Below are 15,172 nucleotides of genomic sequence, written 5' to 3'. Positions count from 1 at the left end.
AAAAAAAAAAAAAAAAAAAGAAGAAGACTCAGAAGCTCCCATTTCACCAGCCCCGGAGTTGGGAATAATCTGTATTTTATCCTGGGGCTAACGCTGCTGACAGGGAATCCCTCAGGGTTTCACAGCAACTCTCTGGGGCAACAATTTAACCCATGACTTCCCCAGGGAAGGGGCACCAAGCTTCCCTTCCAGATGGGCTCCTCTTGGCCCAATCTCTCAGGGATCCAGAGTTTCTCCACCCTCCTACTCCAGGTCTCCATACCATTCCTGGCTGGCAGTGCCTGCCTCCCTCCTCCTTCTTTGCAGGTTGAGCCTCTAATCCTGTGCTACCTGGCTTCATGTTGCACAGATCTCCCTATAGATCTCACAGCCTTTTTCTACATCCCCTATTCCCCACCACTGCCCCCAAGAGATCTACACTTGTCTCTCATCCAGTGCCCTAAGACTAGATCCTCTTGGGTCCTGAAGTATGGCAGGCAGGAAGAATGTTAGAAGGAAGGGAAGAAGTGTGTATCAGTTATCACAATGGCTGAGGGATGCAGTCTTCAGGAAATCTACATAATCATCTTGTTTAATTCTCACTATTATCACCACGTTCTAGCTAAGGACACTAGAGATAAGAAAATTAATTTGTGCAATCTCAATAAACAAGTTAAGAGAGGTGAAGGATTTCAACTCATATGGGCTAACAACCACAGTCTCTCTACTGCTTCTTCCTATAAGCAGCTAATCAGATAAATGTTTCCAATCCTAGGGGCTACAAAAATCCTTCCCGGCCGGGCGCGGTGGCTCAAGCCTGTAATCCCAGCACTTTGGGAGGCCGAGACGGGCGGATCACGAGGTCAGGAGATCGAGACCATCCTGGCTAACACGGTGAAACCCCGTCTCTACTAAAATACAAAACTAGCCGGGCGAGGTGGCGGGCGCCTGTAGTCCCAGCTACTCGGGAGGCTGAGGCAGGAGAATGGCGTAAACCCGGGAGGCGGAGCTTGCAGTGAGCTGAGATCTGGCCACTGCACTCCAGACCGGGCGACAGAGCGAGACTCTGCCTCAAAAGAAAAAAAAAAAAAAAAAAAATCCTTCCTAACTCCATGTTCCCCTCTACTCATACCCCCATTTCTCACCTTCCCCTCACACGAAACTTGTCAAAAGAGTTGTGCATCCTGTCTCTACTGCCTCATCTTGCACTCATTCTTTAACTCACTCTGGTCTGGCTTCCATTCCAACCACTCCACAGAAACTGCTCTAGCCAACGTGGCCAAAAGCTGCCATGAAGCCAAGTCCAATGGACATTTTTAAATCTTCATCTTACTTGACCTCTGGGATGCATTTCACGCTCCTGACTACTCCCCAATCCACAAAACTCTCTTCATTTGGCTTCCCTAATGTCATACCCTCTGGTTTCCTTCCTACCTCTCCAAATGATCGTACGCTCCTCCTCCTGACCATTAAATGCTTCTCTCTTCATTTTGTCTTGGCTTCTTTCATCATTTCATTTTACACACTCAACTTTGAAGAATCTCACCTGATCCCCACTGAGGAGTCAGCCTCACAAGGACAGGGGTCTGTTTTGTTCACTGCTAAATCTCCAGCTGTAGCATGATATCTTGCATGCAGTAAGTGCCCAATATTTGTTGAATGAATGAAAGGCTGGATGCTGAAGATTTCTATACCTGTATCTAAATCCCAGATCTCTCCCTTGTCTTCAGACTCAATTACCCACCTAACATCTTCACTGGAACATCTCACATTCACCCTGACCCAAACTGACCGTATCCTCTACTGCCTCCCCAAACCAGATCCTCCTGCAGTGAGCCTTCTCTCAGTTAAACACACCACCATCCACATAGAAGGCAGCCAGAAGCCAGGCATTACCCTGCACTGTTCCCTCTCTTTCAAGCCCTACATCCAACTATTCCATGCCCCAACACTACCTTAGTTCCTACCACCAACCTGAGTTAATCCAAGAGGCTGAGATACATGCCTCCAATCTGCCTCCCTCTAACTCATAGTCCACACAGCTCCAAGAAAGATCTTTCTGAAACAGAAATCTGAAATGTTGCTCCGCTTCTTTAAAACTCAACAAAACTCCTAGGATAAAATCCAAATTCCAGGCCAGGTGTGGTGGCTCACGCCTGTAATCCCAGCACTTTGGGAGGCCAAGGTGGCTGGATCACCTGAGGTCAGGAGATCGAGACCAGCCCGGCCAACATGGAGAAACCCCCATCTCTACTACAAATACAAAATTAGCTGGGCGTGGTGGCACACGCCTGTAATCTCAGCTACTCGGGAGGCTGATGCAGGAGAATCACTTGAACCCGGGAGGCAGAGGTTGTTGTGAGCCGAGATTGTGCCATTGCACTCCAGCCTGGGCAACAAGAGCAAAACTCCGTCTCAAAAAAAAAACAAAAACAAAAAAAAGGCCAGGAACAGTGGTTCACGCCTCTAATCTTAGCACTTTGGGAGGCCGAGGTGGGCAGATCATGAGATCAAGAGATCGAGACCAGCCTGGCCAAGATGGTGAAATCCCATCTCTACTTTAAAAAAAAAAAAAAAAAAATTACAAAAATTAACCAGGCGCAGTGGCAGATGCCTGCAATCCCAGCTACTTAGGAGGCTGAAGCAGGAGAATCGCTTGAACTGGGCGGGGCGGAGACTGCAGTGAGCTGAGATCATGCCACTATACTCCAGCCTAGGCGACAGAGTGAGACTCTGTCTCAAAAAAATAAATAAATAAATAAGAAAAAAAAAGTCCAAATTCCTCACAAGGCCAACAAGGGCCTACTTGGCTGAGCCCTGGCTGCCTCTCCACAGTAGACTTGTTGCACAACATTTGTTGCATGCCATTGACAAGAATAAAAGAAAAAACATTAAATTATAATGACAAGAGTCAAATATAGCTCAGAGATTAAGAAAGCATGTTCTGGCCAGGCGCAGTGGCTCACGCCTGTAATTCCAATACTTTGGGAGGCTGAGGCGGGCGGATCATGAGGTCAGGAGATCGAGACCATCCTGGCTAACACAGTGAAACCCCGTCTCTACTAAAAAATACAAAAAAATTAGCTAGGCGCGGTGGCAGGCGCCTGTAGTCCCAGCTACTCGGGAGGCTGAGACAGGAGAATGGCGTGAACCCAGGAGGCGGAACTTACACTGAGCTGAGTTCGCGCCACCGCACTCCAGCCTGGGCGACAGGGCAAGACTCCATCTCAGAAAAAAAAAAAAAGAAAAGAAAGCATGTTCTACAGCCAGATTCCCTGGGTTTGAATCCTGGGCATACCACTTATAGTGTGACCTTAGGCAAGTGACTTAACCTCTCTGAGATTCAGTTTGCTCATCAGTAGAATGAGTATAATCATAATAGACAATTCCTAGGGTTTTTCTGAGGACTAAATGAGTCCATACATGCAAAGCACTTAAAACAGTGTCTCACACACTGTAAGAACTTAAATGTTAGTTATTATTAATAACTAGTCACTAATGTTACTAAAAACTCTCAGCTAATTTTTCTTTAATTTTTTTTTAGAGATGGGGTCTCACTGTATTGTCCAAGCTGGTCTCAAACTCCTAGCCTCAGGTGATCCTCCCATCTTGGTCTCCTGAAGCACTAGGATTACAGGCATGAGCTACCACACCCAGCCCCTTTAATGACTTTTGATTGCTGCCTGATACTTCCTTTCACTCAACAGTGGACAAAGGATACAGATTCTGAATTAGTAAATGTGCACCCACAACTCATGCTCTCTTTGAATACTCTCTGAGCACTGCCTAAGGTGCTTGCCTCTCTCCCAACCTCCACATTTGCCTACTGCCTACCAAGCTTCTTGGAAAACTTCTCCTTCATGTGGGGAACGATGACAAAGAGGCTGTGTAGAATTGAGAGGAAAACTTCCATCAAAGCTGGGTGGGTGGTCTGCTCCAAGTGTCTCTGCAAAGAACCAGGAGAGAGAACATAGCCCACCAGGACTGAGTCTCTGAAGGAGAAAAGGCATCAGAGAAAATTCTCATCAAATCTAGCAACAGTAAATTAACTCCTTTCACTTGAAAGACACAAGAAAAGCTAGGGAATTTAAAGTCCAAACCTACATCTAAGGCTTGGATCACCTAATAGATTGCACTAGATACTTTACCTCTTTGGGCCTCTGTTCCTCAAAGACTAAAATGGGAATAACAAGGTATCCCTCCCAGAAACAAATGTGGTCTGGTGCATAAAAACTGTTTTCTAAACCATAATGCAGAATGACTTTCATGTTTCTATTACTATAGTAATAATAATAATATAGTTAATAAACTGCCTTCATATTTGTGTGTGTTTTTTTTTTTTTGAGGGGGGGTTGTTTTTGTGTTTTTGTTTTTTGTTTTTTGAGATGGAATCTCACTCTGTCACCCAGGCTGAAGATCAGTGGTGCAATCTTGGCTCACTGAAACCTCTGCCTCTCAGGTTCAAGCGATTATCCTGCTCATGCTCCTGGGCAGCTGGGATTACAGGCACGCACCACCACACCCGGCTAATTTTTGTATTTTTAGTAGAGACAGGGTTTCGCCAGGTTGGCCAGGCTGGTCTTAAATTCCTGATTTCAAGTGATCCACCCGCCTCAGCCTCCCAAAGTGCTGGAATTACAGGCGTGAACCACCACACCCGGCCTGTTATTATTATTTTTAAGGCTGGTCAAGCAATGCAGGGAGAATGAAGAAGGAACAAAGAAATCTGTAACTGGTTGTGATCAATTAGTTGTAAATACCATTGCACTCAGACCAGCCTTCAGGTAATTCTTCAAGAGTCATAAGGCAGTCTTAAGTGGTAGACGCAGCTCTGAATTAGGAAAAAAAAAAACCAGGTTCTAGTTCAGGCTCTGTATATAGCCACCACAATGTGCCCCTGGGTTATCACCTCCTCCCTTCCCTGAGTCTCAATTCCCTTTCTGTAAACAGCTGGGTCCTCAGAGGCATTGTTCTTGTTGACACCTTTCCTTTCATTTTTAGAGCAAGTTTGGTTGTTTTTATTATTATGAAAGTAATATATGCTCTTTAAAGAAAATATGTAAAATACAGAAAAGTAGAAAGAAGGAATAATACAATAATTCTATGATCTTCTAGATTTAGCTCTAACACTTCAAAAATCTAGGAGGAAGGCAGGGCAGGTGAGTAAACTGCCATGAGTTGCCCAAGTCTTACTGTTAGTGGGTTAAGTCAGGGCCACAGTCCAGGGTTCCTGACCACTACCTCCTGCAGACTCCAGCTCAATGGCTTCTTCAAGGAAGAGAACCTCACTCGTGCAGAGCCAGAGGTGCCTCCCTGCTGCCACCTACTGTTCCCAGCAGATGGTTAGGAGTTGCCCTTTCCTGACTAACAGGTACTGTTCACAGGCTCACAGGATGCCCAAACCTCAAGCAGGAGAGGACTCATCCAAGGTTACCCAGAGTCAGCAGCTCTTGGCCTTGCTCTTCACACCATCTCAACCTCAAGTCAATTCAGAATGAAGCTCTTCAGGATCAAGCCTCTCTTCAGAGTGGTCATCTCTCATTTTACAGAACACACATACATGTTCCTTATTAACACTTGGATAACAGACATTCACTGCTGCTCATTATTAAAGACACAAGTAAAGCTAGGGGACCTGAAGTAATAGGTTCAATCTCAGCACCATTATGGGCTTGCTTTATAACTATAGAAATATGACAACCTTATCTGTAAATTAGGGCAAATTATAGCATCCATCTCCCAGGGTCATTGGGAGAACTAAATCCGGCAGTGAATATTAGGCACTTATCACTCCATAAACTTACCTACTTACTATTTTATTATTAGTGCTTTCTATTTTTTCTTAAGAGGAACCTGTTTGTTTCATAATGAAACACTACATTTTATTTTTAGAACAAAGGAAAGGTAGCAGCAAGAATCGCACTGCTGAGCCCCCCAGAGAGTTCCTTTGAGCAGTCGCTGCCTTATGCCTCTGAGCCTGGCTCGCCTGCACATTCCTCTCTTCCCCAAGCTTCATGCTGCCCATGGCTCAGGAGAACGCACCATCACCATAGGGATACACAGTGAGTCACAGGCACTGAGAAGAAATTCTGAGAAGGCCTCCAAGGTGTCTTCCTTCTTGGCGCTGGGAGCTGTGAATGGATTCTCCTGGGCTGAAGGCTCACTCTGGAATTCTATAGCCAACCTAAGAAATCAATGTGTGAGTATATCCACTACCACCTACGCAACCTAAAGATGACAAACACCCTTCTGGGGGGTGGCGGGGAGTGCCTGTGCTCAAGGTCCAAGGAAAGTATCTCTATTATCAGATCAGGAGAAAGTTCAATAGACCACAATGAGGAGAGGACTTGATCCCTGGCTACATCTCCAGATTCTTGCTCCCCACCCCTCTCCCAACTATGTATACTTCCACCCCACTGTGTGTACTTCCCTGAATACGCCATGTTATTTGCTATTTCCCATTCATTTGCCTTTAAATATGCTGCTCTATCTGGAATACCTTCCCCAGGTTCTTGAAAACCTAACAAATCCCACACGTATACAAAAAAGCATCTCTTCCCCAAGAGACTGTGAGCTTCTTGCGGGCAGGAGTCATTCTGACTTTTCTTTCCAGCCCCACTGTCTAGCATCAGGCATGGCACACAGTAGATACAACAAACATTTGTTAATGTAAACTGAATTAATTCAACAACCATTCAGTGAATACTTATAGTGCTAGTCTAGTTGGGGGGTGGTGGGGAGTGAAGGAGAATAAGACAAAAACCTCATGGCACAGTAGCAAAACTCCATGAGGAAGGAATCTTTAGAAAGGTCCTACCCCTAGCTGCCTGCCCTCAAGCCTCCTCCACACCCCCGCAAATCCTACCCCAGCCAAAATCCTCTTTGCCATACAGCAGAGTACCAGAAATCAAGTGTTGCCTCTAGAACTTCACCCATTGTCTGAATCCCTTCCACACCTACCTTCCATGCTATTGCTTCCTATCACAGAGGGCTCCTCACCTGCAGGCACTTCTAAATCCCTCCAGAGTGCTCAGGAGGAACTTTCCCCTTTGAAGAATGGCCTTCTCTGAATCTCTACTGGAGGCATGGCCCTGAGGTGGGAAGGAGAGACAGGAACCTAGTGATCAAGTATATGCTGTGTCTCAGCCTATGCTTGGATGACTGTAGACCTCTTCTCACACTGCAGTCTGACATTCCTGTACACCTAACTTTCCAAGAGATCTTGGCTATATCTTTGCCAATAGCTCCTTTTAAAAATCGTAGCAAAGCTGGGCATGGTGGCTCACGCTTGTAATCCCAGCACTTTGGGAGGCCAAGGTGGGCAGATCACGAGGTCAGGAGATCAAGACCATTCTGGCTAACATGGTGAAACTCCGTCTCTACTAAAAACATACACACAAAAAATTAGCCAGGCATGGTGGCGGGCGCCTGTAGTCCCAGCTACTAGGGAGGCTGTGGCAGAAGAATTGCTTGAACCCCGGAGGCAAGGGCTGCAGTGAGCCGAGATCACGCCACTGCACTCCAGCCTGGGCAACAAGAGCAAGACTCCATCTCAGAAAAAAAAAAAAATGGTAGCAGGGGCCTGGCGCAGTGGATCGTGCCTGTAATCCCAGGACTTTAGGAGGCCAAGGTGGTCAGGAGTTCGAGACCAGCCTAGCCAACATCGTGAAACCCCGTCTCTACTAAAAATACAAAAATTAGCGAGGTGTGGTGGTGCATGCCTATAATCCCAGCTACTCGGGAGGCTGAGGCAGGAGGATCACTGGAACCTGGGAGGCGGAGGTTGCAGTGAGTCAAGATCGTGCCACTGCACTCCAGACTGGGGCCACAGAGTGACACTTTGTCTCAAAAAAAAAAAAAAAAATGGTAGCAGTGTTGGAGGGACCTTAACCAACAGTCTCTCTGAACCACAGGAATGGCTATTGGTCTATTATATGCAGAAAGCTGTCACAGGCTAGTGGGCATTAGGCTTGACTGTAATGGCCCTATTAGTTGCTCTAAAACACAAGAAAATCTCCACTCCATCAGATGTAAAGAGCTTAGTTTCCGAAGTTAATCCTGAAAGATGTAATTAACATTCACACTGACAGTGTCTTACCTGATATCTTAAGTCTACAAGCTATTAAAAGTCAGCAACTATAACACATGGTACATGGTTCAGATTCTAAGAATCTAGTGAATCCAGACTTAATAATTTTGTGAGCATGTTTACTCTATCTGATTGTAATGATATAAACAGAGAATGTACGTGATAGACTGGGGTAAAAACACCCTGGAATTTAGTATCTAGGCTTAGGTACTTTCTAGTTATAGACCTCAGAGAAAAATTATTTAACCCTCGTGGCTTTAGTTTCCCCATCTGTAAAAATGGGAATAATAATCCTTAAGCCTCATAGTAGCCATGTGTGCATGAGAAAAAGCCATGAAATGGCATACAAAAGTAAGGGAATATACTAATTATCTTTCTAAAAACACATTGCAGCATGATCTTCAGAAGCAGCAGGCTGCAGTACACTGACCAGGGGCCTCCTGTTCAGCAAGGTCTGAGAAAACTCCGCACACCGGTTTAGCATGGCTTCTAGCAAAGCCCGCAGTTCCCCATACTGCACAGGCGGAGCACTCTGATGGTCCTTCCTGCATCCAGAGAGACAAAAGTAGGTTCATGGTAAGGCAAGGGTATTCCCAAGATAACCCCAGGTTCTTAGGCAACGAGAGGCAGTGCGGTTGGATCAGAACATGGAATTTAATCTGATAAAAATCCTTACTCCAGGCCAGGCATGGTGGCTCACGCCTGTAATTCCAGCGCTTTGGGAGACTGAGATGAATAGATGTCTTGAGCCCAGGAGATGGAGACCAGCCTGGGCAACATGGTGAAACCCAGTCTCTACAAAAAATTAGCCGAGTGTGGTGGCACATACCTGTAGTTTCAGTTACTCAAGAGGCAGAGGTAGGAGGATCACCTGAGCCCAATCACACTTCATTTACCTATTGATCCTGGTTTTCCTCATTGAGTTAACAAAGTTTGATCCCTCTTCCCCAGGAGAGCTTGTTACTTAATGGAAAACAGTAGTTGTTACTCTCTTGATGCACATTCAATTCTAGATAGTGCTTATTTCACCAGCAAGCTCTCCTCTGTGAGAAAACCTTGTATCCTTAATAGTAATAGTAGCCAGTTGACCAGCAGGTTACATGAAGAGGGTGTTTCCTGGAGAAGCAGGAAATCTGTTGGGTTAGAATTATGGAGAGAGATGGATAGGGGGCAGGTTATTAAGCCTTGGATTATTTTACCTTTTTTTTTTTTTTTTTTGAGGTGGAGCCTCGCTCTGTTGCTCAGGCTGGAGTGCAGTGGCTCAATCTCGGTCCACTGCAACCTCCATCTCCTAGGTTCAAGCGATTCTCCTGCCTTAGCCTCCCGAGTAGCTGGGACTACAGGTGCCTGCCACCATGCCTGGATACTTTATGTATTTTTAGTGGAGCCGTGATCACACCACTGCACTCCAGCCTGGGTGACAGAATAAGACCTTGTCTCAAAAATATCCTTACTTCAGTGCTTATCTAGCTGCACAACTTCTTGTACAGTCCTTGACCTCTCTAACCATCAATTTCCTCATCTATTAAATGAGGCTTAATAGTACTTTTCTCATAGACTTATTATGGGGATCAAATTCAATAATGTATGCCAAACACTTAGCATGATGCTTAATACATAATAAGTCCTTATAAATGTCAGCTGTGTCTATTATTACTATTAAGGATACAAGGCTTTTCACAGAGGAGAGCTTGCTGGTGAAATAAGCACTATCTAAAATTGAATGTGCATCAAGAGAGTAACAACCACTGTTTTCCATTAAGTAACAAGCTCTCCTGGGGAAGAGGGATCAAACTTTGTTAACTCAATGAGGAAAACCAGGATCAATAGGTAAATGTTACTAAGATCCAGAGATGAAGTCTCACTCTGTCACCCAGGCCGGACTGCAGTGGTATGATCTTGGCTCCCTGCAACCTCCACCTCCCAGTTTCAAGCAATTCTCCTGCCTCAGCCACCTGAGTAACTGGGACTACAGGCGCATACCACCACACCCAGCTAATTTTTGTATTTTTAGTAGAGATGGGGTTTCACCATGTTGGCCAGGCTGGTTTCAAACTCCTGACCTCAAGTTATCCACCCACCACAGCTTCTCAAAGTGCTGGGATTACAGTCATGAGCCACTGCAACCATTGTGAGAACTTGCTTCTTTTTTTTTTTTCTTTTTGAGATGGAGTCTCGCTCTGTCACCAGGCTGGGGTACAGTGGCGCAATCTCAGCTCACTGCAACCTCTGCCTCCCAGGTTTAAGTGATTCTCCTGCCTCAGCCTCCCAAGTAGCTGGGGCTACAGGTGCATGCCACCACACCCAGATAATTTTTGTATTTTTAGTAGAAACGGGGTTTCACCATGTTGGCCAGGATGGTCTCGATCTCTTGACCTCACGATCCACCCGCCTCAGCCTCTCAAAATGTTGGGATTACAGGCGTGAGCCACCGCACCCAGCATCAGTCTGAGAATTTTCTGAGTCAAAGTCTATAGAAGCACAGAGGACCATCTCTAGGGAGAAGTGAGTTCCCCATTCTATGAGATTATACGCAGAAACTGGAAAAGTACTTTTGGAGATTCAATCATTGTGAGTATGGGGTAAATGTAGACAGGTAACACTTAGGGCCATTTGAACTCTCAGATTCTGTAGACTCAGATGAGCTAAGAGTCATTGACTAGATTAATTGTGAGTTCCCAAGAGGAAAGGGACCAGTTCCATCTTTTCACTTTACCTAAACAGAGACAGGTGCATTATCAGTTGATGATTAATAGAACAGATATCAAATGAATGAATTACTATTTTACAGGGTATTGGTTTCCTAGGGCTGCTATAATAAATTACCACAAACTGGGTGGCTTAAAACAACAGTTTATCCTCTCACAGTTCTGGAGGCTAGAAATCTGAAATCGGGGTGCCGTCAGGGCCATGTCCCCTCTAAAGCAAGCTTGTCCCACCTACAGCCCACAGGCTGCATGCAGCCTAGGACAACTTTGAATGCAGCCTGACACAAATTTGTAAACTTTCTTAAAACATTGTGAGATGAAACCCCATCTCTACTAAAAATACAAAAATTAGCCGGGCATGGTGGCACGTGCCTGTAATCCCAGCTACTTGGGAGACTGAGGCAGGAGAATTGCTTGAAACAGGGAGTTGGAGGTTGCAGTGAGACAAGATCACAACACAGCACTCCAGCCTGGCGACAGAGCAAGACTCCGTCTCAAAAAAAAAAAAAAAAAAAAAAAAAAAAAAAATTGAGATTTATGTGTGTACTTTTTTTTTTTTTAAGCTCATCAGCTATCGTTAGCATCAGCATATTTTAAGTGTGGGCCAAAACAATTCTTCCAATGTGGCCCAGGGAAGCCAAAAGATTGGACACACCTGCAAAGGGTCTTGAGAAAAATCCTTCCTTGCCTCTTAGCTTGTGGTGGTGGCCACAATCCTTGGCATTCATTGGCTTGCAGCTGCATCATTCTAATTTCTGCCTGTCTTCACATGGCCATCTTCCCTCTGTGCATGTCCATATGTCACTGTATGTTCAAACCACCCTCTCCTTACATAGAGACAAGTCACTGGATTTACAGCCTGAGCTGTATGACCTTATCTTAACCAGATTCAATGTACAAAGGCCCTATTTCCAAATAAGGCACATTCACAGGTTCTTGGCAGATACCAATATTGGGGGGACACTATTTAACCCAGTACAGTAGCTAGGAAAAAAACCTATTAATCCTCATCCCTGGGCCTTTGTTGAGCACTAAGAGCAATCTGTTGGGCCTTCTAGCAGGTTCTCAGTCAATTGCATATGGTTAAGGTTTGATTTCCCCTTTCCTTCTTCATCTCTGGGAGCTCCAAGTTTGATGATACTACACGATTGATCATCAAGCCCTAGTTCCGCCATCTTTAAATTCTTGGGGTTTTTTTGTTTTGTTTTTTGTTTTTTTTTTTTTTTTTTTTTGAGACAGTGTCTCACTCTGTTGCCCAGGCTGGAGTGCAGTGGCACAAACACAGCTCATAGCAGTCTCAACTTCCTGGGCTCAAGCAATCTTCCTACCTCAGTAGGAAGTAGCCAGGACTACAGGCATACACCACCACGCTTGGATAATTTTTGCAGAGACAGCGTTTCCTCAGGTTATCTAGGCTAGTCTCAAACTCCTGAGCTGAAGCAATTCTCCCACCTCAGCCTCCCAAAGTGCTGGGATTACCGGTGTGAGCCACTGTACCTGATCTCTTTAAATTCTTTTTAGCAGCTCTCATTCTTCATTCTTCTGTCTAGTTGTGCTTTCCAAAGACCCTCTGAACCACCCCACCTCAGAGGGACCACGTCAGTAAACATTCTGGGAAGTTAAAGTCAAAAGTAAAATCATCCTTGGCCAGGCACGGTGGCTCAAGCCTATAATCCCAGCACTTTGGGAGGCTGAGGCGGGCAGAGCACAAGGTTAGGAGTTTGACACCAGCCTGGCCAATATGGTGAAACTTCGTCTCCACTAAAAATACATAAAGTATCCAGGCATGGTGGCAGGCACCTGTAGTCCCAGCTACTCGGGAGGCTAAGGCAGGAGAATCGCTTGAACCTAGGAGGCGGAGGTTGCAGTGGACCGAGATTGAGCCACTGCACTCCAGCCTGAGCAACAGAGCGAGGCTCCACCTCAAAAAAAAAAAAGGTAAAATAATCCAAGGCTTAATAACCTGCCCCCTATCCATCTCTCTCCATAATTCTAACCCAACAGATTTCCTGCTTCTCCAGGAAACACCCTCTTCATGTAACCTGCTGGTCAACTGGCTACTACACCCTGAGCAATCTCTATAGTCTCCAACCCACATGTTTCGGTAATCCTAACAAATCTAACTCTCACCCTTCATAGCACAACTGAAATGCCACCTCCTGCCCAAAACTGCTGGTCCCCTCTAGCAATGTCCTGCTGGGAGATTTCCAGCTCAGCATAGGTGCCTCTGATTGACACTGCTCTTACTTACGCTTTTGTTACCTTGTCGGTTTACTCATCCCACCCATTCTGGAATTCGTGCCCTAGATTTAGAGATTCAAATTCAGGGAAGGACAAAGGAGGAAAGGAGACAGACTGAAGTCACTGTCATGTAAATGCTATTTTTTGTTTCAATTTTTAGAACCAACCTAGAGTCAAATTACAAAGATTTAAATATAGTTACAGAAGACTATAAATATTAACAACTTTCACAATGTAAAATTAAAGGTACAGCTGACTGGCCTTGAGAAATAGAAGTAGGGAAGAGAGGGGAAAAGAAGAATTGGGGTGCTATTAACCACGTAGGAACTCAGGAGACACTGCTTCAAGTTGAGGGAACAAGAAATACCAGTTTTAGGTACATTATTTAAAGGTTAAAAAACAAAATATTAAATAGCAAAAATGCCAAGGACATGTAGAGAAGACAAAAAATGTGAGCTAACTAAATCTTGATCTTTCTTACTGGCAAGTCAATGAATAATGTCTTAAATTTAAGATGGGGATTATAGGCACCCACCACCACACCCAGCTAATTTTTTTGTATTTTTAGTAGAGACAGGGTTTCACCATGCTGGCCAGGCTGGTCTTGAACTCCTGACTTCAGGTGATGCATCTGCCTTGACCTCCCAAAGTGCTAGAATTACAGGCATGATCCACCATGCCCAGCCTATTCCTTTTCATGATAAATCCTGTATTATTTTTTTATTTATTTTCAAGAGAGGATCTCACTCTGTCACCCAGGCTGGAGAGCAGTGGCGTGATCATAGCTCACTGTAACTTCAAACTCCCGGGCTCAAGTGATCCTCCTGCCTTACCTCCAGAGCAGCTGGGACTACAGGTGCATGCCACCACACCCAGCTTATTTTATTTTATTTATTTTATTATTTGTTTATTTATTGTGAGATGGAGTCTCGCTCTGTCACCAAGCTGGAGTGCAGCAGCATGATCTTGGCTCACTGCAACCTCCAACTCCCTGGTTCAAGCGATTCTCCTGCCTCAGCCTCCAAAGTAACTGGGATTACAGGCACGTGCCACCACACCCAACTAATTTTTGTATTTTGGGTTTTGTTTGTTTGTTTGTTTGAGACAGAGTCTCGCTCTGTTGCCCAGGCTGGAGTGCAGTGGCATGATCTCGGCTCACTGCAACCTCCACCTCCCGGGTTCAAGCGATTCTCCTGCCTTAGCCTCCTGAGTAGCTGGGATTACAGGCGCCCACCACCACGCTCGGCTAATTTTTGTATTTTTAGTAAAGACAGGGATTCACCATGTTGGTCAGGCTGTTCTCGAACTCCTGACCTCATGATCTGCCTACCTCAGCTTCCCAAAGTGCTGGGATTACAGGTGTGAGCCACCACACCCAGCCTAATTTTTGTACTTTTAGTAAAGATGGGGTTTCACCATGTTGGCCAGGATGGTCTCAATCTCCTGACATTGTGATCCACCCACCTCGGACTCCCAAAGTGCTGGGATTACAGGCGTGAGCCACTGTGCCCGGCCTATTTTATTTTACACTGTTTCGTAGGGATGGGGTGGCACTATGTTATCTAGGCTAGTCTCAAACTCTTAGCCTCAAGCGATCCTCCTGCCTTGACTTCCCAAAGTGCTGGGATTACAGGCGCGAGCCACCATGCCCAACCAATATCTTATTTTGTATTATTTGAATACATTACTTTGTTAGAAATTTAAAAGAGAAAATATGGTAACAAAATAAAAGTTACTCTATACATATGGGTTTCCTGGGTTATTTATTTATTTATTTTTAAGATTTCAAGCCCCTTGCTAAGGAATAACTTCCATTGTGGTGCTAGGATCCCTTAGTCTCACTGTCCATTTTAACATCCTTCATTCACATATTGACTACCTATGAGGAGCCAGAGACAGAGCAGTGAAAAAACTGACAAGGTCCTTGAGCTTCTGGAGCTTATATTTTAGTGGGGGGAGAGGAGATATAAAACAAATGAATAGGCTGGGTTCAGGGGCTCATGCCTGTAATCCCAGCTATTTGGGAGGCTGAGGCAGGAGAATTGCTTGAACTCAGAAGGCAGAGGCTGCAGTTAGCTAAGATCGCACAACTGCAATGCACTCCAGCTTGGGGGACACAGTGAGACTCTGATTAAAAAAAAAAAAAAAAAAAAAA

The 15,172-nt window shown here is 45.1% G+C and overlaps 1 protein-coding gene across 1 annotated transcript in view; it reads right to left on the bottom strand.

Annotated features, from left to right (window-relative positions):
* MEI1 (meiotic double-stranded break formation protein 1) overlaps positions 1-15,172 on the bottom strand; it is a 116,388-nt gene that overhangs the window by 52,433 nt on the left and 48,783 nt on the right. The window contains exons 11-14 of the mRNA XM_017894083.1: positions 8,499-8,613; positions 6,979-7,070; positions 6,022-6,163; positions 3,814-3,925 (exon numbers count right to left, since the gene is read on the bottom strand). Of these exons, the coding sequence (XP_017749572.1) occupies positions 3,814-3,925; positions 6,022-6,163; positions 6,979-7,070; positions 8,499-8,613 (461 nt within the window). The remainder of the gene's footprint in view (positions 1-3,813; positions 3,926-6,021; positions 6,164-6,978; positions 7,071-8,498; positions 8,614-15,172) is intronic.

The sequence above is a fragment of the Rhinopithecus bieti genome, unplaced genomic scaffold, assembly GCF_001698545.2.
Source record: "Rhinopithecus bieti isolate Rb0 unplaced genomic scaffold, ASM169854v2 scaffold_25304, whole genome shotgun sequence".
In the NCBI taxonomy this organism is placed as follows: domain Eukaryota; kingdom Metazoa; phylum Chordata; class Mammalia; order Primates; family Cercopithecidae; genus Rhinopithecus; species Rhinopithecus bieti.
Note: the sequence above shows the minus strand (reverse complement) of the source record. Positions and strands in the feature narration are given on the sequence as shown.